This window comes from Elaeis guineensis, chromosome 1 (genome assembly GCF_000442705.2).
Source record: "Elaeis guineensis isolate ETL-2024a chromosome 1, EG11, whole genome shotgun sequence".
Lineage (NCBI taxonomy): Eukaryota > Viridiplantae > Streptophyta > Magnoliopsida > Arecales > Arecaceae > Elaeis > Elaeis guineensis.
This window is the reverse complement of record NC_025993.2, coordinates 157,347,467-157,369,620: the sequence shown is the minus strand read 5'-3', so window position 1 is coordinate 157,369,620 and position 22,154 is coordinate 157,347,467. Positions and strand designations below refer to the sequence as shown.

General features: G+C 37.3%; 1 protein-coding gene and 1 pseudogene across 1 annotated transcript; both read right to left on the bottom strand.

Annotated features, from left to right (window-relative positions):
- Positions 1-4: 4 nt before the first annotated feature.
- LOC105039249 (CBL-interacting serine/threonine-protein kinase 21-like) lies at positions 5-4,687 on the bottom strand. The gene is made up of 16 exons (XM_073250871.1): positions 4,472-4,687; positions 4,202-4,377; positions 3,977-4,039; positions 3,814-3,885; positions 3,624-3,731; positions 3,427-3,498; positions 3,246-3,297; positions 1,655-1,782; positions 1,482-1,571; positions 1,238-1,363; positions 1,031-1,141; positions 844-948; positions 692-754; positions 537-611; positions 358-459; positions 5-280 (listed from the first exon to the last, which is right to left on the bottom strand). The coding sequence occupies exons 2-15, from the start codon at positions 4,361-4,363 to the stop codon at positions 361-363; spliced, it is 1,326 nt and encodes a 441-aa protein (XP_073106972.1). The 5' UTR covers positions 4,364-4,377; positions 4,472-4,687; the 3' UTR covers positions 5-280; positions 358-360.
- A 5,258-nt stretch (positions 4,688-9,945) lies between these two features.
- On the bottom strand, positions 9,946-14,533 carry LOC105039401 (aspartate carbamoyltransferase, chloroplastic-like; annotated as a pseudogene).
- Between the last annotated feature and the right edge of the window lie 7,621 nt (positions 14,534-22,154).

The following is a 22,154-nucleotide window of genomic DNA, read 5'->3' as shown; positions in this document are numbered from 1 at the left end:
CTGCATGGACAACTTAGTCCGTGGATTTTACGTTATCAAATGTTTACAACAAAGTATCAAAACTACTGATGAAGGTAGCCAAAAATTCCCCCACAAGAGTCATCATTATCCATTACAATGGACCACCCCCCACCCCAACACCAAAAAAAAATATTTGCTCAACCATGGCTCTGTTATTGTGCTTGATGGAATGCTGTCGTCATACAGGTATTAAGTTCTCAATCAACTTTACATGGAACATGGGACAGGAGATTGTGGTCTGTTGCTTCATTGATTCAAACTGCATGGTTGAGAAAGTCGGAGGTCGGTAAAGCAAAGTATTTATTCTAGACATCAGAAATGTAATTTTAGACTCACAATCTACTCCTTGCCATCCTTTTTCTCAACCTCCGCTGCCTTCAGTTCTGATGAACTTCCAGCAGAGTTCTCCCCGAGCAGACTCGATAAGCTTTTATAGAACTGGTGATCAGATTCAGATAAATAAGAATCACTTTACCAGGATATAGATCAACTACAGGTAAATAGACATGAAATACCTCTCCGTATGCTCTTAAATCGCCTGCAGACTTCGAAATTTCTACAACACAATGAACTGGGGTCACCTCAAACACCTGAATGTTCCAGCTTTTCATCAGTAAGACTAATCAAACAAGACAGGAGTGCAGTACATTTTGAAGTATCATGATTTTACCTCCGCTGATAGAGTAAAATGAGACCTATTTCTAGTTAAGATTTGGTTGCAGTGAAGTTTCACCTGAGATATAAAACAGAATACATATTCAAGTTCAACGAGAATTGCAGCCTATACAGCTCCAGTCGAAGGAACCCCCGAGAAGATTGTACCTTGGAATTGTTCATCCTTTCTACAGAGAGGCTTACATCTTTCGCAGCAACCTCGATTTTTTCCAGTGTTTCATCTATTGAATGCTTAGAACCAAGCTTTGTCTTCTGTTGCATATTTTACGAGTATTATAGTTTGCTGTTGGAGGAACAATATAAATTAACGATTGGATTTGGAGTGTTGAATTACCTGCTCATGGAAAAGGCCAGACAGATCAAGGTCATCATTGTTCATTGCTATGAGCTGGAAAGCATTGATAAATCTCTGGGGCTTTCCTTTCAGTGTCTGATTTGTTCTTTCCTGTAAACGTTTCAAGATTTGAATCAGCAATTCATATGCCAATTAGGCAAAAAAATAAGAGGGAAGGAAAACAACCGGAGCAGATGGAGTCCCTACAACTTCAGTGTTGACTGCATTGCTGATATCACCTGAATTCAGGGTCTCATCTTTTTGATTTCCGGTGGAAGGCTCGTAATCCACCCGAAACCACTCATCTTCAAGAATCTCTGCTATTGTGGCCCGCTATCGTGAGAAAGAATGTAAGCTTCTTTCTTAACTAGGCGCACATATCTTGTTGCACTGAAGAACTAAATCTAAGTTTTCTTAGTAAAGTATATGAAGAAGGGTTTCAGGATCGTACCTTTGTTGGCAATGGGTCCGGTATCCTGGATATTAGCTTTCTTTGGGGGGCAGTGAACCATTCTGGAATTGTGTACTCTCCTCTAGATATCTTTCAGACACAAGAATGAGCAATAAGATTACATTTTTCTAGTGTTTTAACTAAGACCGGTAACATCTTGCTTGAAAATATACCTTTCTATACAAGTTGACCAGGTTGTGATCTTCGAAAGGTAGGTAACCAGCAAGTAATTCAAAAAGAATCACTCCACAAGACCATACATCGGCAGCTGCTCCCTCATAATGCTTGTGGATGATCACCTGTTAATCATGCAATATGTGCCATCAATTGAGAATATCTCCCTAACTCCTTCTGGCTCCAAATATATTTGAATTAGACCACTTCTTAAACTTCATTTAGGCTTGGTCTTTTGTAGAAAGGTGATGGAGTACATCACCACCATTTCACTAAACATAAAAACTTCATCCAGCCAGAAGGACACCACCCCTACCCTCCTATCATACAGATACCAAAACCAGAAAACAAACACTTTTTCAGTGCATTTAAATAAAGCTCAAGTATAAAGAGAATTTTAGGAAGATCAAGAAAAATTGAAAAACATCTCCGTAGTACTTATTCCACTGATTCAAGAGGCAGGGGCCGAATAGTTTTAAGAGAGAAATATTACATAAATATTTTTTAAAATAACATTTTCAGATATTTGGATTGAACTTGTTCAGGAAATAATCTATCTTGATCATTTTGACTCTTAACGTTGCTTCTTCATAGTTATTTAATTTGAAAACTGAGCCAAAAATTGTGCTTCTTTGTTTTTGCGATTACAAAGAAAGGTGCACAGGGAGATAATGATGATGATGATCATGCATCAAGTTTTGAAAGGAATAGGCTTTAGAGTCTATGATTGACACGAAACTACTTGAAAGAAACTAGGACAAGAAAAATGCAAGACTTGTTCCAAACAGTCCAATGCTAGTAGATTTAACTTTCCCGAACAAAAAGCAAAAAACAAAAAAGAAATCTTCACTTCCTATTCAAACGCATTTCCAAGCTAACTATTATTAGACTCCACATCTTGAGGAAACTAGAATCTTCACTTTCATAAAAACCCAAATTAGGTTATTAATCATTCAACAAAATAAGCTACATGCTGTTAGATGGCCACACAGTGATGGGTCATCAAATTTTGGTGCCAAACAGTCTGGATCTGTGCATGGTTGCACTGTCTAAATGATCCACTGCAATATTGAATCTTGGATCCACCATATATATGAAACTCTAAATTGGACGCCCTTCATCTTGTGTGAAAACGCTAGGGCCAACAGAAGTCCAAACTTCCTATTTCAAGTCTATACGAACTAGAACTCTAATTTGCTCGAGAACTGAGAACTCTCTAAGAGCTTTAACTTTCAGCCTTTGACTGGAAGTATCATATATATTACAAGGTATATGATCTAGAATCTAATTCGCATTAAACAATAAAGTCAAACAAGTATAATGAACATGAAGGTTCTAATTTCCAGTTCCTTTGACCTACCAAATAAAGCTTCTATAAGATAATCAAACACCTATTCCAAGAAAATTTGTTCAAAAATCATAATAACAGACTAGTTTAATTGCCCTAAGCACCTCGAGATAAGTTTTAGCGACACATCTCCATTGTTCTGTCAGTAGTTATTCCATCAACATGCCATGTACGCACTAAACAAAATCAAACTTTCCATCTATTTATCGGCATTTTAAATTCGAATATGTTATTCCATATCTCAGGAGCCACATAACTCGGCGATCCGCAGGCAGTTGATAGCATGTCTCCTGGCTGAATGCATCCATGTATCCAACATGAAGAAAATCATCAGAACAAAATCTAAAGGCATCTAGCTCCAGAGTATTGCATAGATTAAGTTCACCTAATTTGGTCTATTGGAAACCAGGGATCTGTCCTCACCTTTCCCACCACATTGAGTCCAAAATCAGATACCTTCAGATTGCCCCTACGATCTACTAGCAGGTTCTCTGGCTGTTTACGGTGACATTGGCAAGAATCCAATGTCAAATAACCCAATCTCCAAAAAAACACAACACAAAAAAAAAGGGAATCTCAAATGTGGTAAGATGTTACCAGTTCATAAGTTAGATTCTAACCTTCAGATCCCTATGGTAGACACCTCTGCCATGGCAGTAATCCACTAAATCAATTAACTGCTGAAAGTACTTCCTTGCCTCTCTCTCCTCCAACCTTTTAAGATAGAACTGCCAAGAAGAAATAGAAGGCATGATATTAGCCCAATCAAAATCAAACCAAAGCCCAAACTTCATATAAGCAAAAACCTACCAACTTATCAGAAAGCTGTCCTCCAGAGACATACTCCATTACAAGATAAATCTTTGTCTTTGTTGCAATTACCTGTATCAGAAGCTCTAATTGAAGACCATTAAAAAATTTAAAACGCAAAACTAAGATGCCTAAACCATTTTCTCTTCTTATGAAAGCTGACCTCGTATATCTTTACTATGTTAGGGTGATGCAGAAGCTTCATCGTGCTGATCTCCCTCTTGACCTGATGTCCAAGTGTCATTCAATCTCTTTTAAAGCATTTCCAAGCGTCATTTCAATCTCTTTTAAAGCATTTCCTAGTTTATAATGGGTAGTATACTATATAGAAAGAACGGAAAATAGGGATGCATTTGGTGTCACAAGAAGACGAACAAATCCCAGTAACCTGATGCATTAGCTTGTTCTGCAGCACCATCTTCTTATCAATGATCTTAATGGCGACGTTCTTATTTGTCTCGGTGTTCACTGCCAGTTTGACCTTTGCGAAGGTCCCCTCCCCAATGGTCCGGCCAAGGTGGTATTTCCCAATGCTCGTCGCATAGCCCATTGCTCTCGGCCACACTGCAACATGGAAGAATGGCAATGAGAAAACGGTCCTCCTTGGATTAAATGAAATAGTCCCTCTAGAATATATTAGTCCCTCTAGTTTATGTACCATATATTAGTCCCTCTAGAATATATTATAGGGCTTCTCTTCTCCTGTGAGATCAAATGAAATAGTACTTCTTCGCAATTATATCTTGCGGGGAGAAAAGAAATGCTCGGTTCGTGTTTAACGCGCTCAATATCAAATAATATGAATTGGTTGGTACGCTCATTCACAAAAGGAAGGAGAGAGAAGAAGAGCGGAAAGAATGGAGGAGGAGAGAGGTAGTTGAATGGGAATCGGAACGTGATTTGAATGGAAGGTATCGCTGCTTTCCGTTCTTTTCAGCGCCTCGCGAAGAAAACCAATTAAATAGACCACGTGAGGGAGGTGGGTCCTGCTAACGTCTGGCCTGAGCTCATTTTATTCGTGAAAAAAAATTTAAAAAAAAATTATTTTTTTAAAAATTATTTTTTGAGAATAAAATTTTGAGATGCCTGATTGATTATAGAAAAATGACTTAATATAGAATAATTTATATTTAGTTGAGTATCTATTTTTTTAAAAAAATTATGTAAAATATCTATTATTTTTTTAATAGATACAAGACTATACATTTTTACTCTTAAACTTTATATAATAATATTATTATATTAATATTAATATTAATATATTATAATATAATATTATATCATAATAAATTATTATATTAAAATAGTACTAATATATATTAATATTATATTTATATTATATTATATTAATATAAATACTATATTAATATTAATAAAAATATTATATTAGTATAAATATTATAATATAATAAATATTATAATATTAATTTTAATATAAATATTATATTATATTTATATAAATATTAAGATAATATTAATATTATATTTAGTATTTTATCCTAACTATCTATTGATATTTTACAAAATCTTAGTTATGGATCTTAAAATAGCATTTTAAAAAAAAAAATATCATCAATTTCTATCTCGTGAAAAGTTCCAAGACCTATCTCTCCCATAGGTTTTCACTTCCTATGAAATGTGAGAAATATCTTTTCATAAGAAGAGATTTTTTCATTATATTCTCTCTTAAAATTCCAACCAACTAAGAAGTCACCTCTCTACTTCTCAAGAATTATCTTTTCTCTCTTCACTTCCTATGAATCAAACGAGTCATAGAGGAAATCTGATGATTTTGAACTATTTTTGTGCTTCTAGAATTTTAGATAGAGCTTTGATGCAATTAGTAATATAAAAAGATTTCTGAGCCAAAAGTGGCTAGATAACATTAGAGACATGTCTAGTTAGAGAGGATTCGATTATAGAATGAGAATGAAAATGAGTAACTCTATTCCATCTATTTTGTTGAATAAAATCTCATTTTCATTCTAATTTCTAGGGGATGGAAATATCCCAGTCTGTCAAAATCTGATTTCTACTTTTTTAATATTCAAATTTTATTTCAATTTTGATTTTGATCACTAACCAAACATATCGGTAGATATGGTCATTCTAATTTTCATGCCAATTTATTTTGATTCCGATCGATTCTAGTCGCAACCAAACGTGCAATAGGTTCTCATAGTGCTCAGATTAGATAAGAATGAGGAGGAATAGGGGAAAGAGAGGAGAGAATGGAGAGAGTGGACAAAGAGAGGAGAACAAGTAGGGAAGAAGTGGGCCCATTTTCGAACTCGGACTAGGTCCATACAGCTTCGGTCTTCGAGGTAGGCCTAGATGAGGCCACGACAGAGCACCGTCGGATCTGAAACTTTTATGGGCGCACCTTTTAAGCCCAACTCTAAAATTAGAGTTCATAGCCGCAAGTAGGACTGCAAACGAATCGAGCTGCTCGTGAGCTACTCGAATTCAACTCGAGTCTGAGTTCGACTCAACTCAAAGAGTTCGAGCCAAGCTTGAGTGGTCGAGTCGAGCCCGAACAGCTTTTTCAGTCGAATTCGAGTAGCAGGATACTCAGCTCGAAAGCTTACAAGCCTATTCGAGTATGTAAATATATATATATATATATATATATATATATATATATATATATATATATATAATATTTTTATTTATAATATATATATATATTAATATATATATATTGTCAGTAGGCTAAATTTCAATTTCGAGCTCGAGTATGGCTCGATTGATATTTGAGTCGAGTTGATCTCGAATTTTATCAATTTTTCATCAAATCGAATTCGAATTTGAGGTATTAAGGCTCGATCGATCTCGAGTCAAGTTTCGAATTCGAATATTTTGAGTCGAGTCGAACTCGAGCTTTCAGCTACTTAATTCGGCTCGACTCGATTACACCTCTAGCCGCAAGCTTTTATTTGTTGATTATTTAAATGCAGGTATTAGTTATAAATAAATCATGTCTATCATAATTAACTCATAGCTCTTGCTCTAAGAAAATGAGCTTTACTTGTACGTGTGGTGTTATAAATTGACCTAGAGTCTATTGACTTCGGTGATTCGGTCCCAATTTCCATGTAGACGCAAGGGTTAAATTTGGAAGTCCAACCCATACTGTTCTTAGCTAGAAAAATTAAATCAAAACCCTATATTTATTTTCCCGATACCTAATTGAATAAATAATTTATCTTCGCGGGTTAGTTCAATTAAAGTTCAGTAGCCCACTATGATTATGATTCCTTGTGAGTTGCTTATCAAGGACCAGGCTTGGTCCAAATTAAACTGTGTCAAACTCTGATATATGTTTTCTGAACCACACGAATTATGCCTTTTGTCCCCCTTGATGTACCATCAGGTTATGTTTTGAATGCACTAAAATGTGCCTTCTTAGCCAAACTAACCTGAGATACTTGGTACCTATGTGAAAGCTCGAGAGACAATGCGGGAGCCAAAAGGGGCACCTCCTCGAACCATGAGGAGAGGTACAGTTATGGGAGGCTACCGTCTTCAATTAACCATTCTCTGTTATTTTCTTGATTACATATACGTTACCGGGAATCAGAAGGAATAAGTTTTAAGCAGGAGATACAATTCCAGATTTAGCCCATAAAACTTTGGTCCTGCGTTGTGATATGAAGCGCAAGTGTTGGGACAGGACCGGGGTAGCAGTGTAGCCGGAATAAATTGGAAGCTGACTCAGAGAGTACAAAAGAGTGAATTTGGGGATTTGGGAGGTAGGGATCTAAAGCCGTGATCGCCTTGTCAAACTATGGGGTCTGACATGGAACTTCTCCGTTTGAGACCCAGCAATGAATAGGGATGGCTAATCAATATGCTGCAACGCAAGAAGAAAAAACGAAACCAAAAAAAAAAGAACAAGAAAAAAATAGGAGCACATAAAATTTATATGATTTAACCTATTGATCTATATTCACAGAGATAATACAAAAACTCTATCAAAATAAAATAAAAAAAAATATGAAATATAAAATTATCTCACAAATTCTAAACTTCAACACACCTGATGTCTAGAATCCTGAATTATTCTCTCTTTTTTTTAAATTATAAGAGATATATATATAAAAGTATGCTGAGTTCGACTCTAATTACTCTTTCTCCAATAAGCAGCTTAGTTCAGTGTCCTAAATCAATATAGACTTGTATTACTATTCCAAATAGATTTTTTAGAAGTTTACATGGAATTGTCCTCCCAGAAATAAACTTTAAATATACTCAACACAATACACAAACTTTGTTTTTTTCCTTTTTTTCTCTTTAGTGATGTCCGATCCAACGTATAGCATTCAATTCTTTCGTTGGTCCACGTGAAATATTCGTGGATATTTGATGGCTGTACCAGCGCTAGCTTACCCACCAGGGCTCTATTTCTCGTCCGTGGTCTATTTTAATGGAAAAAGAAAATGCCTCAACGTGTGCGTTACACGCAAAAAACTCCATCGAGCGACAAAGACTGATTTGGTAATTTCGTAACCAACACGCACTCCATCTTGAGATCAATGTTCGACACAAACAAATAGATAGAGCTTCACATGCTTCGTTCGTAAATAAAGCCTTGACCAAAGGAGTCAATGACAAAGCAAGTAAAAAAGTAACAAAAACATCTACATGAGAGAGCAACAAGGATGCAAGTCTTCCTCAAGGGAAAAGTTTAGAACGAAATGGCAGGCTGCCAGGTAGTTGGTCAATGATTCATCGAGAAACTGGGTGTTGTTTTAGTAAAATTAAATTAATAAACAACAATGTTGATCTTCCAGCCATAAAATAATCCAATACGAACTTGACCTTAATCTGTTGATTTCTCAACTGGTCCACAATACGAAACAAATGATGAATTTGAAGTCAGTCGAGCACAAGTTCACGATAGGCGGCATCAAGTTCAAGTCAAGTTGGTCGAACTCAGGCATACAAAGCCGATTTAAACCTAATCATCTCTTATTGAGGTCATGAAGATAACTAATATGCCTTCAATGTAGCCATCTTATTTCAATTGAACCACGGTTTGTGCCTTATCGCATGATGTTGATTTTTTGTTAAACATCCATGTTGTCCATAATCCGTATAAAAATTGACGATGCAGCATCACGTAGGAAAATGCTATCAAGATTTCCCAATTGCTTGCGAATAGATAATATGCTTAGTAATAGAAATAATCTGTATAAGAAAGCAATAAATCAAAGATGTAGATGTCACATGATTGCAGGAGCATTTGAAAGGGGACTATTTTGCACGGCTTAAACTGAATTTAAGAAGCGCTCCATGGTTGCAGGCTCATTAGCAGGTGTCGGCGGAGAAGATTTGCATTAGTCTCTTCAGTTGAAAAGATGCGAAGGAAACAGAGAAGAAAGCTCTTGTTTTTGCTGAAATTCTTCCACGAGGAGAAATATCTTGGATATAAATCGTAATAAGAAAAGAACTGACTCGAGCAAATAGATTCATGATATGGAATTTGCCTGATTCTGGCTTGTTGAAGCCGGAAACCAACAATTATATAGAAGACTAGAAGAAAAAAACTGTACAGGTTTGTAATGCAAGATGAAGCTGGCAAACCCTTACAGGCCTGGCCACAGATTTGACAAAGTTTGGGCCTGGAAGGATCAGTGTGGAGCAATCCCTTGGTGACGGCAGCCCAAATACATCATCTAAAAGCATGGATTAAATAGAGCTTTTAATCATCTTTCTACAAAGGAAAGCTGTTTAGCCAGCAGAGTTTGAGCCATTATCCCATTGGATCGACTGTTCGTTGGGAGGCAAATGGTACTGCTGCTCGAGGGGCTAGAAAAGATAGGGAAGTGGTGGCAGGAAGATTTGTTATGATAGTATTGGTGACAAAAATCATGCTGTATTTGCCACTACATTCCCCGTCCAACATGGTAGGAGGGAATTGGTGCAATTCAGGGGGGAATAGGTTTCAACGTGGCATTGGACAAGTCTGAACGTGTTAAATCATGACTTTATTTGATTTTTAAAATAATGTCATACTTCGTAATATCCGGGGTTTTTTTTTTTTTTTTTTGGGAGTAAGTAATAGCTGGTTTTTGAATGCAAAATGAAATTAAAGTCATGATTTTGAAATTACAAGTCATGCTTTTTTTTTTTTTTTTTAATACTAAGTTGCATAAGGAAATCCGAAAAGTCCTAATGAACTTCAAAAATTTCTAGTTCTTTTTTCATTTCTGAGTGCTCTATTTTTAACAATCAACCACCATTGGGTTAAAAAAAATAAGAATAAAATTAAAATTAAAGGAATTTGGCTTTTCAAAAAATGAACGGTTGAGCTCATGATTTTAAAATCGAAACATCCAAAACATGGCCTTATGGCCTTATTTTACATAAGACTAATTAGATGAATTCCTGGTATTCTCAAAGGTTATCTGGGTCAAGAATACCGAAGGTGGAAAGATGCAGCCTTCCAAGACATCGTCAACCAGCCTAACAGGAGACTTTGCAACATTTGGGACTAAGCAGGGCTACACAGCTTATATCATGATCATACCTGCAAGCAGCCGTTTGGCAAAAATATTATCCACCAACGACGGTAGAAACTGGAAAAATTGGAAGTGGAACACCATCAGTAGAATGATCACACATGAGAAAACCTTTTTTCTTTTTTTTCAAAATGGAAGAAACAGGGTTTTCTCTTCGTGATTAATCAGCTACAATGCCATCATCAGCCAAGAAGTAGAAGCTTCAGTAAAGCCATCTGAATATAGAGGCCATTCCAGGTTTGTCTAAAATATGCAGCTTTTAAGTCACCATCCACATTCACTGTTATCTGCAAAAAGTCTCATTTCTTTAGACAAAATCAACGGGTTCACGTATTGAGAAATTTATTGCATGGTCACATCAAAGAAAATATTTAACCAGTAAACACATGACGGTATGTAGTTGAGACCTGGAAGTAGGATCAATAGTGATTGCATAATAGAATGTCAACAAAAAAGACAAGAAAGTCACACAAAATTGCACAAATTTACCAAATCAAGCCTTGAAAGAGCATGATAATAGCATGCTTTGGCAGCATATCTGATATCCATCCACTATGTACTTCCCGCGAGCAGCTTCATATAGGTCTATCATCTCACCAAATCTCTCTCGTTGAATACATGTCCAATAAACAACATTGCATTTTGAAGGCAGTTCCAATAGATCAGTGCTTTCTTCCCATTCAACACCCATATATGCCAACTAGTCTTTTATACCACCCTGACGATGACGATTATTGAGACTCAGCACAACATTGTCTTCACCATTAATAACAATGCAAAGGAGGCCCATGAAAAAGGAACGACAGATACTCAAAATAGGAGGTAAAACTTCTGTTTAGAAGTACTCGTCAGCACTAATGAAGAAATTTATACCTTCATCTTTATAACAATGGGTGAGACAAAGTACATCTTTATGTTTGGTGCTGGGAAATTAGATAAGCCAGTGATCTAACGGTCCTCCCATTAGCAAGATCTCTAACCAAGCCAGGTGTAACTTCTGCCTGTTTCTCTTTTGACTGTGCACACATGCAATAGAGTCTGGACAAATAAGGATGAGAAACCAATATCCAGGGATGAACGTAAGTTTCTAGCAATAGCTATAGATGCATTTACAGATTGAATGTATGCTGATTATAAGGACAAAATATGAAGCAACATATTGGTGAGAGCCAGGATTCAGATCCTAGCAGGACATCCCGTGAGACATTAGGATGGGGTACCATCTTCTGTATCGAAAGAGGACCATCCCGCCAACATCCCGATGTCCCGATCAGGATGTCTTGGGATATTCCTCGTACTAAATGTCAGGATAGAACAGGACACAGTGGTACGTTCCGTTCCATAGGAAAATCGGAACAATTCTATCCCATCGGATTTAAAACCTTAGGTGAAAGACCATGTCCCCCCAAAGCTGACCAATTCTTATTTCTATTCTCTGGCAAAGATGTCACTCGCCATTATGAAGAGGAACACTTAATCTAAGGTCCTATTGGATGATGACTTGAGTAGGAGGAAGGCAATTAAAAGATGGACTACCTTAAGAGTGCCGAAACTAAATAACCCCTTCTTTGGCAATACAAATGTAAAAGCAACCATAAGCATGTAGACAAATATAACTAGTCTGGCATAGTGAAGTCTAACAATTATGATAAGGTCCTATTAGAAGACAAGCTGAGAAAGATGGCACAAAAGGGGCTAGATGAAGAGATCAAAATAAACCACACCTATGATATTATACATTTAAAAGCAACCATAAGTAGATAAGCTTGCAAAAAGATAATGAAACAGCTATCAACAAGACCATCTTGGGATATACATTGGCCTAGACATCGGGAAAATGAGCACCGGAAAGCAAGGAGAAACAAGCATTGAAAAAGAGTAATGAGACATGAAAATTTCAACATATAACGAGGTAAGGCATGATTCTTAGGAGGCTTATTATGGTGTGGCCATGTGGGATGGGGAATACCCCTCAAGCAGCCTCTGCTGGCAAACCCATTTGATCAAATAATACTGGTTCGCAGTGAGAAGTGAATGGACGATCATCTACGAGGGATGCTGACAGCACTGACCATTAATAGCTGCTTTATCCACAGATTTTTCATCTGGCTGCCCCAGTTTATGAGTGAAGCTTACATGGTCACAACAAATTGTAAAGATTTGAACCATGTTGGATCCTAAAATAAAAAAATTTAGGAGTTTAAATGCAAAAGGTCTTGAGATCACAGTCTGCATGTTGATTGATGATTTCAATATAATAAGGTTCTCTTCAGAAGAGTGGCTTAAGAAATAAGCTTGGTTTTGTGTACATAGGCTAGAAAAGGGGGAAAAAGGAGAAGATAAGTGAACTTTGATGGAGAATTTGGAGAATATTTGATGCTAGTGGTGTCAGCCTTCACAGCAACTAAATGCAAACAAAAATTATATCCCAATATGGTTGAAAAGACATGTCAGTGATGGCTCTTCATGGTATCAATTTACAAGAAGAACATGTTTGATCATGTCATCTATGTAAATTTTATGTGAAAGTTCTTGTCTTTTTGTTGTATTCTCTCTCTTCAAATACATGATGTATAAAACAGAATATGGTTCATATTCTGTTCAAGAATAATAAAGATAACCATATAAGCTGATTACAAGCTGATTCTCTCAACTTCTTAACAGAAATAGTTCGAGATCTCAGCGGGAGAAGACTTCATCCAAGGCACCCCCTCAAGTTGGAGCATACAGATCACGAATGCTCAACTTGCATAAAAGAAGAAGAAAATGGTCATGATCCAATGCTTTGGTGAAGATATCAGCAAGCTGTAGAGTAGTTGAGACGTGAGCAGTTGAGATATCCTTAGCCACGAGATGATCATGGATGAAATGGCAATCTACTTAAATGTGTTTGGTGCGTTCATGGAAGACGGGATATGCAGCAATGTGAATGGCCGCTTGATTATCACCAAATAGAGTAATGGACTGACGATGAATGATCGTGAGATCTTTAAGTAAGGCATGAAGCCAAAGTAACTCACAAGTTGCTGTTCCATGGATCGATATTCAGCTTCGGCAGAAGAGCAGGAAACTACAGATTGCTTTTTAGTCTTCCAATAGAGAGGAGAGTGACCAAGAATGATAAAATATCTGGTAATGGAGTGGCGGGTCATGGGGCAACTAGCCCAATCAAAGTCACAGTATGCTTGTAAAGATAAGGTACTGGTAGATGAGAGAAAGATTCCTTGTCTGAGAGAGGCTTTCAAATAGTGCAAGACATGCATAGTGACATCTAAATGAGCTTGACAAGGATCTAGCATAAATTGGCTAAGGATATGAACATTGTACGTTATGTTCGGACGTATGATGGTGAGATAGATGAGACGCCCTACAAGACGTCGGTACTGGCTTAGATTAGGAACCGGTGGACCAGAGTCGGTTGACAATCGAAGTTGGTTCCATAGGAAAAGGAGCGGGTTTGGCACCCAGCAAACCCGACTCAGATAGAATATCCAACATGTATTTACATTGACATAAGAAAATGCCGCTAGGGGACTGAGCAACTTCGATGTCGAGGAAGCATTTGAGAAGGCCAAGGTCTTTAATGTGAAAGCGGGTATATAGGAATCCTTGACAGCTTGGCAATGGGAGGTGCTATTACCAGCGACGATCAAGTCATCAACATAAACTAGAACTGCATTGAAAGACCCTCTAGAATAAGACGTGAATAATGAAGAATCCACCTTAGATTGTCAAAATCCAAAGTCCAATAAAGCACTAGAGAGTTTGTGAAACCATTAGTACGATGCTTGCTTTAAACCATACAGAGATTTGTGAAGATGGCAAAATCTATTGTCGTCAGGTTTTGTGTACCCAGGTGGTGGATGCATATACACCTCTTCGTAAAAATCACCATGAAGAAAAGCATTGTGAACATCTAATTGGTAGAGTTCCTAATGTTTAATGGCAGCAATAGCAATCAAACAACGACGGACTGTGGTGATCTTAGCAACAAAGGAGAAGGTTTTGGTATGGTTCGAGCCTTCAATTTGTGTATAACCTTTGGCCACCAAGCGAGCTTTGTAGCGCTCAATGGTGCCATCAGCCCTGTACTTGATTTTATAAATCCATTTGCAACTCACGGGTTTCTTTCCTGGAGGAAGAGGCTCAAGAGTCCATGAATCATTATTCTCAAGAGCCAATATCTCCTGAGCCATAGCGTGGCACCACCGAGGATCCTTAGATGCCTAAGAATAGGTCTAGGGCTCATCATGACTAGTGATGGCCGCCAAAAGGACACGATGTGAGAGAGCAAAATGATTATAAGATATAATGGTGGAAAGAGGGTGAGCAGTACTTGAGGAGGAAGAAGGGGACGAGCCTGAAATAGGCTTTATTGATTCAGGCAACTGGCAGTCAAAATCTTGAAAGTCTCGAGGTGGGCGATGACCCCTTTGAGATCGGCATTCTGGCACTGTTGGAGCAGGAAATGAGACTTCAAGAGGAGGTTGATTTGGTGGTGCTGGTGAAGTAGGAAGTAGAATTTCAGCTAGACGATGAGGCATGGTCGCAATGGGTAGAGTGTCATCCATGCATGGAAAGAGAATAGAAATACTATTGTCACAATCATGCAGTAGTGAGAAATAGAAAGTTGTCTTCGTAAAAGACTACATCACAAGATACAAAAATATTTGGCGATAAGATCATAAACTTTATAGCCTTTTTGACCTTGAGGATAACCAACAAATACACAAGGGGAAGAACGTGGACTAAACTTGTTATGGTTTTTAGAGGTATTCTTGGCATAACAAAGTCATTCGAAAACTTTTAAATGAGAGTATGAAGGTGGTTTGGAGAACAAAGCTTCATAAGGGGTTTTACCTTGTAACAGTGTAGGCATATAGCTAATCAAAAGGAAAGCAGTAAGAATGCACTCACCCCAAAACCAGATTTGTAGTCCGGCTTGAAAATGAAGAGATCGAGCCACCTTGAGGAGATGGCGATGCTTTCGTTTGACCACGCCATTCTGTTGTGGAGTATGAACACAAGAAGTTTGATGTAAAATCCCATACTGATTAAAAAAAAACTTCATAGATTGTGCGGTGAACTCACTCCCATTGTCGCTCCTAACTTCCTTGATCACACGATCAAACTATGTTTTGACCATTGCATAGAAATAAATAAGAAAATGATAAGTCTCTGATTTATGCTTCATAAGATAAATCCAAGTGGCAAGAGTACAATCGTCCACAAGGGTAAAAAAATATAATGCACTGGTATTGGAAGGAGTCTAATATGGCCCCCAAACATCATAATGTATTAAGTCAAAGGCAAACTGAGATTTATTTATGCTTAGAGGGAACACATGACGGGTTTGCTTAGCACAATGACATGTGTCACAACATATATTTGAATTATTAGAAATCAAAAGAGATAAATTTGGAATTTATGGCAAACGGTCAAAGGATGTGAGAGATTGTTGCTTCTCTTCCCAAGAAACAAGAGCATACACTTTAGCAAGAGTTGGTAAAGGATCTGTGCTCAAAATTTGTGAGTGAATAACTCCAAAGTTGTCACCGAGGCCCATGAGAAATTGAACTTTTTCTTTTCTCACATTCGGTAACAAATTCCTTCGCGGCTCCATATGTGCAATTGGGAATAGTAGAATAGGTAGTAAATTCATCCCATAATCCCTTCATTTTAGTGTAATATGCCACCACCATCATATTGCCTTGGTGAGTAATGGCGAGATCATGCTTCAATTAATGCACACAAGGTGCATTACCTTGCGAAAAGCGTTCCTCCAAATCCACCCACATTTCACGGGTGATATCAGCATAGGCGACACTTTCATGCAGATCCAAAGAAAGTGAGTTGAAGAGCCGAGAGATGACCATGGAGTTGCATTTTTGCCATGACAAGTATTCTGTATCACTTGCCGCCGATGCCTCTAACATACCATCAACAAAACTATATTTGTTTTTGGCTCGAAGTGCATTCACCATGGCATGTTTCCAGGTGGGATAATTGTCTACATTGTTATTATTGGCAACGGTGTTTGTTGCCATGTTGAAAAGACTTGAACAAGCAGATTTAGCCAGTGAGACTGCATGCTCGCCCCCTCACATCGGAGACAAAGCTGTTGTTGAGATCACGCGCATCGGATTGGATCGACCTAGGCTTTTGATCTAAAGTCTAATCTCTTTGAGACAATTCACCAAACACATTGCAGGCATAAATAAACAAAGACAAAGAAATCAAGATTTACGTGGTTCGGCACAAGAGACCTACATCCACGGGGAGGAGGAGCAATCCACTATAAATCCGTCCTGAAAAATAGGTACAATATGAGGTATAAAATACCCTTAACCGAAGCCAACAAGAAGGCAACAGAGTATCGAAAAGAAGGCAACAAAGATCCAATCGGATATACCAATCTCAGCCTCGGCAATAGATCAAGGTAAGATAATACCTGAGGTGAAGATATCTTTCTCAATCCTCGACAAAAAATCAAGATGAATACCTCCTTACCAACCGAAGAAGCGTTCGGTCATCAGCACAGGGCATCCGTGAAATCGAGAAGGAAGAAAACAGGTAGAACACCAACAGAACACCAGCGAGAGAAGGCCAGGAAGAACACCAGCGGGAGAACACCAGCCCGCACAAGAACACCAGCGGGAGAACACCAGCCCGCACAAGAATACCAGGAACCACCACCGCGCACTCGCACACTCCAAAGAAGGATGCCGCGGCCTCCTTTTAAAAAAAAAACAAACTCCTCGAAATAGAGGTTCACCCGAATAAGAATTCTAAACTGTCACAGGAGATAAACAAGGAAAGAGTATATATTTAAAATCGTTTTGCAGAAAATCCTTGATCTCTTTATAATTTTGGAGCAATATATAACAGCTGTGCTTGTTGCAAAATTGAGATCTAGATATGCAGGCGTTGTTTGTGCAAGACGGGGAGAGATGTCGGACTAAGCACGCTCTTGGTGCACGACAAGACTGCAACTTGCCGAGTGCCGAATCTGGGGTGCTTCATTGCTCTAGAACATTGCCCAAGATTGGACAACAAAATTTGAGAGAATGGTGAAATGCTGGAGAAGAACTTCGCCTTTAGTTGCAGGATCAAGATGGACTAAAGGTGGAGATACCCACCATGGTGGGGCTCTGATACCATGTAAATTTTATGTGAAAGTTCTTATCTTTTTGTTGTATTCTATCTCTTTAAATACATGATGTACAAAATAGAATATGGTTCATATTCTGTTCAAGGATAACAAAGATAACAATAGAAGCTGATTACAAGCTAATTCTCTCAACTTCTTAACAGAAACAGTTCGAGATCTCAACAGGAGAAGACTTCGTCTAAGAATCTATTTATGATATGACCAAACTTTTCATAAGTTGGATTGGTTCCCATCTTTCATGATATGTAGCAATAGATTCCATACATGATGTGAGCAAAACTCCGAAGATCAACCCCAAATCATACAAGTTTTGTCCTTGAATCTTTGAAAGCAGTGTTCAAGAGTTAGGGCTTGTTTGGATGATCATATACTTTATCCTGTGGATAATGTCACTGCAGATTCCATTTGGAGAAGAGAAAAGCACCAGAAGAGGAAGAAGTATCACAACCAGAAAACTAATGGAGCACATAATCCTACGAAAATAGGGACTGTTGGTTCCTCCTCATAGGGGATTTAACTAATCCTGAGTTTTTTTGGGATTATGCACTCAAAGTCACTCTGGTCGCCACCAATTTACTGTCTTCATTACTGATCTCTTCTCACTTTAACCCACCTTCAATTCTTTATGGAGGAACATCCCATGCAATCATCCATGCAGTAACATATACATGATGCATCTGTACTGGATATGGTTCAGGAAAATACAGCTATCATGCTTTATTGTGCCAATACATCCAAACACATCAACACCAAAGATACACAGCTCTATCTTTTTTCCCCTTAAAATACCTATTAATGGGCAAGTCCAACCATGCAAAAAAAACAACAAAAAACAAAACAGAAGGATATATGGGGATATGTAGGATAGACTATAAATTTAGCTAAATTATACATAGGTATAACTTTAGATATTTTACAAAAGAAAATGTTGGAAGCTAATATTTATTAAGTTCTTCCATTCTTATCCAAACTTCTCAATTAACTAAAGATATAAGAAAAAATAATATTTGCCAAAGTTAGATGAATACTTAAATCACTGACCAATCTCTAAAAACTAAATACACTTCTAAAATCAAAAATTGCAGGTTACATTCATTGTTGGATAATTTTGGTAAGTATCAATGTGTTTCATGCATATCTGAGTTTGATATGTATCTGATATGGATTTTTGGAGATGGACGCATGAGTGTCCATGATGGAGGCAACAATCGAGGGTGTTATGTATCTAAAAAGGACTTAGGAATATCATGTATTTTCATGCCATGGCCATCGCTCAGAGATGTGACAATTGAGGATATTGGATTATGGAAAGAAAGATTAAAATGAAGCAGCTAGGTTTTAGCTGATAACATAGGGGAAATAATAAATAACCACAAGCATAAATAACAGCCATAGATTGCTTTAACACCCCCACCAATTCTTTCTGTATATCTTATAACCATTATAGCAACAATATATAATGCTTCTAGTAGCTAATACACACTAATAAACTCTTTTGGATATAAAATATTTATGCTGCATCTATTACATGAATTTTAGATTATTGCTCAAGTACAAGAATAGGTGGTTTAATGTTCATCCACTGGCCAACTTTGTGCCCACAAGTGCTTAAATGATACAAGTTATAGTTATGAACACGAAACCTAGTGACCATTTTGATTTTCTTCGTATATGTGCATTGCACTTAAGAGTTTACTGCAACAAAATTTCTTAAATGCATAACAAAGTTATGTATTTCTGCATAAGCTTTTTTTTTTTTTCCAATAATCTACAAAGACAAGTAGGCACGAAAAGTGCAATACAACAACCTACATTTACTAAAATTATCCTCAATACAGAACAACTAGGTGACCTCTATTTACACCTGAGTTTGGTGCTGTCCAGGACCATCCGCGGCATTTATTATAGGAATGCTAGCGGTAGAAGATGCTCTTTTAGCAGCTCCACTTTCAAAATGTCTTAATATAAATATACCTGCCTAATCTTCAACAGTTCTTCTGGTATGGGCAACACAGGTTTGCTTATCAATCAAATCAGTTGATAATCTATGATACTCTGAACTGCAGGATAAGCTCAGTAGCTTCTCAAGCATTTTCTGTTGTCAGAACATCTACATCGAACCATTCATGGCAGATTCAAAGGGAGACCTAGTCCACGTTCGGTTCATAAAATAGAGTAGCCATCAGAAAGCCCCTCAATATCTTACTCTTAGATGAGTTGTTCTCAATCTTTTCCATTTCAAGAGTCACTTCAAATATATCATTTAGTATATCCATGTCAAACTGTTGAGACTCCATAACGTCACCAAGATATCAAATAATCGTGCAACATTAATAGAAGTTCAGAATGTACCATAGAAAGAAGAAGAATATGAGGAAAGTAAAACAACATGCACCTACTAATATTAGAAAGCACACCAAAGGAATACAGATAAAATGAGTAACGTGACATGCACCTACTAAAAACAACTTGCACTGGCAAGTCGCTGTCACATAATTAGTTACTGTAAAACGTCATGTGAAAGTTGGGTGGAATTATTATGGCGGTATCCAGGATAAAAGAGAATATAAGAAAGGGGAGGAAAAGACTAGTAAATTTCAAGCACGCCACTTTAGTACCTCGAAGTATGAAGAAAAGGATCAAGTTAACTGATGGCATAAGACAATGTCCTATTTTAAGAATATTATCATTGAATCCGAATACTAGCAAGGATCCAAAGCGGCATCAGTTATTGACAAATAAAGTCTAAAATTTTTGCATGAATACAGGATAGCAATGACAAACAAACACATTTTAGCCATTTCTTCGAACAGTGAGGATGCATATCATGCTTCTAAAATAAAGATTGATCATACGTTGTGGTAGAAAGATGGTATGCTTGTGCCTAGTCTGGCTAACTGATGGTTGAGATAGAGCCAGAACAAAAGAGAGATGATGAGGTGATGAATAGACGAGAGGGAAGGGAGGAAGACAAGGAATCACTGTGAGGGATGATCGGAGAAATTGGAGGAGAGAGGTGTTAAACACAAACCGGAAACAGAAAAAAGAAAAAATATATATATATCAAGACGAGAGCTGTGACGGTCTTACCAGGATCACGATGACGCGGAGGTTTTCTGCTCCGAAAAGGACAGGTTAGGAGATGAGAAGAGTCAGGGGTTGACCGAAAGTTTGGCAATAATAATAAATACAAAACTTGAAGCGCCAAGATGGAATGTGAGAAAAGTCAAATGGAAGTGTGGAACCACAGGGATAGGAGGAGCTTCAGGGAACCAGACTCGTGGAAAAGGTTTTCACGAATCCCCTTGGAAGTTAGTTATCTTATCAATCAAATGTCTTCACACTTTTTCTTTTGTTTTGAAGGGAAAGAATTGCTCATTGGTCATGGACTGGAACAACATCTCTGTTTTTATTGCATTATCTGTATATTACCCAGATATGTGTCATGAGTGTATAATGTAGGAAAACAATCTTATGCCAAGATATACGGTAGCTCAAGTTTAGTTCAAATTCAAGTCATGCCAGCTTTGAAGTGTTGATCAAAGCTGCCATTAGCTTTTGTTCAAGTCCTGCTGGAATTATTTCAAAAATTATAATTTTAATAAAATAGGTTTTTCTCAGAAATCAGGAAGAAGTAGCATGGATTAAAGCTTGTTTCAGTGAGCAATCCAACATTCTAGCTCTCCAAACATAGGCAAACATGGGCAAGCCATGAGTTCTACTAATTTTAATTTGCATGTTTTATATCCACGATAATGTTTTAATAACTCAAAAAAAAAAAAAAAAAAAAAAAAAAAAAGGCTCAGCTGGTGTGTTATATTCTAATTTTACTTTTTGAACTCGTCAATCCTGCCACATAGTGAAGCAAGGTTAATGATGGAAGACGGTTGGGTGACTTCTCGAGTGATTTTTTTTTTTTCTATAGTTACAATTGCTCTTATATACAAAGTTCCGGGTAGGATGTGATAGCAGTAAAACCACTGAATGGCCAGGGGGCCTTGCCTTTGACCAAGTGGTAATTGAATAAACTTTATGAGAAATGGGATTCTCTGGATTGAAAGCATGGACACCGTGTAAGTAGTTAACCCCATAAGTGCTCGCATAAATCGAATCTAGAAACAAGCTTTATCTACTCATATGACTTTCTTTACTCCCCACGATATCCCAAAGTAGAAATAAATATAATCCATCAAGGTGATATAATTTATCAAACCAAATGTGGAAAAACTATAGCTTAGAGTTTCAAAAAAACTATAGGCACCCTTTGTGCTTTTCTCTTGCATTCATGTGGGATTGAATGCAACATAGATGAAAAATAATTGGTTGCAGAAAATTTATTATAGCCCTTTAGGGATTGGAGCATGGATATAGAAGACTTGCTTTAATTTGATACTGACTCTATAATTGAGATAGAGAAATGAAGATTGTCGAACATACCGTGGAAATTAGAAATGAAAAAAAGAAACATAAGGGAGAAAATTCAAACGCCAAGACGTCATGGTCCGGACTTTTGGTCTGCGAGACTTGGACATCTCCTTTAGTCAAATAAGATTTTTACAAGAGCTCAATGCAAGGAAGATGCTTCTATAGATGGTGGATATCAATAAGTCAAATCTAAGCCACACATATTCAAAATTTAGAGCAGG

Coding starts and splice junctions, on each gene's coding strand:
- LOC105039249 (XM_073250871.1), bottom strand. CDS start 4,363: ATGGGCTATGCGACGAGCATTGGGAAATACCACCTTGGCCGGACCATT. Junction 1,572..1,654: donor TGGTCAACTTGTATAGAAAG/GTATATTTTCAA, acceptor TGTGTCTGAAAG/ATATCTAGAGGAGAGTACAC. Junction 460..536: donor ATTTAAGAGCATACGGAGAG/GTATTTCATGTC, acceptor TCTGATCACCAG/TTCTATAAAAGCTTATCGAG.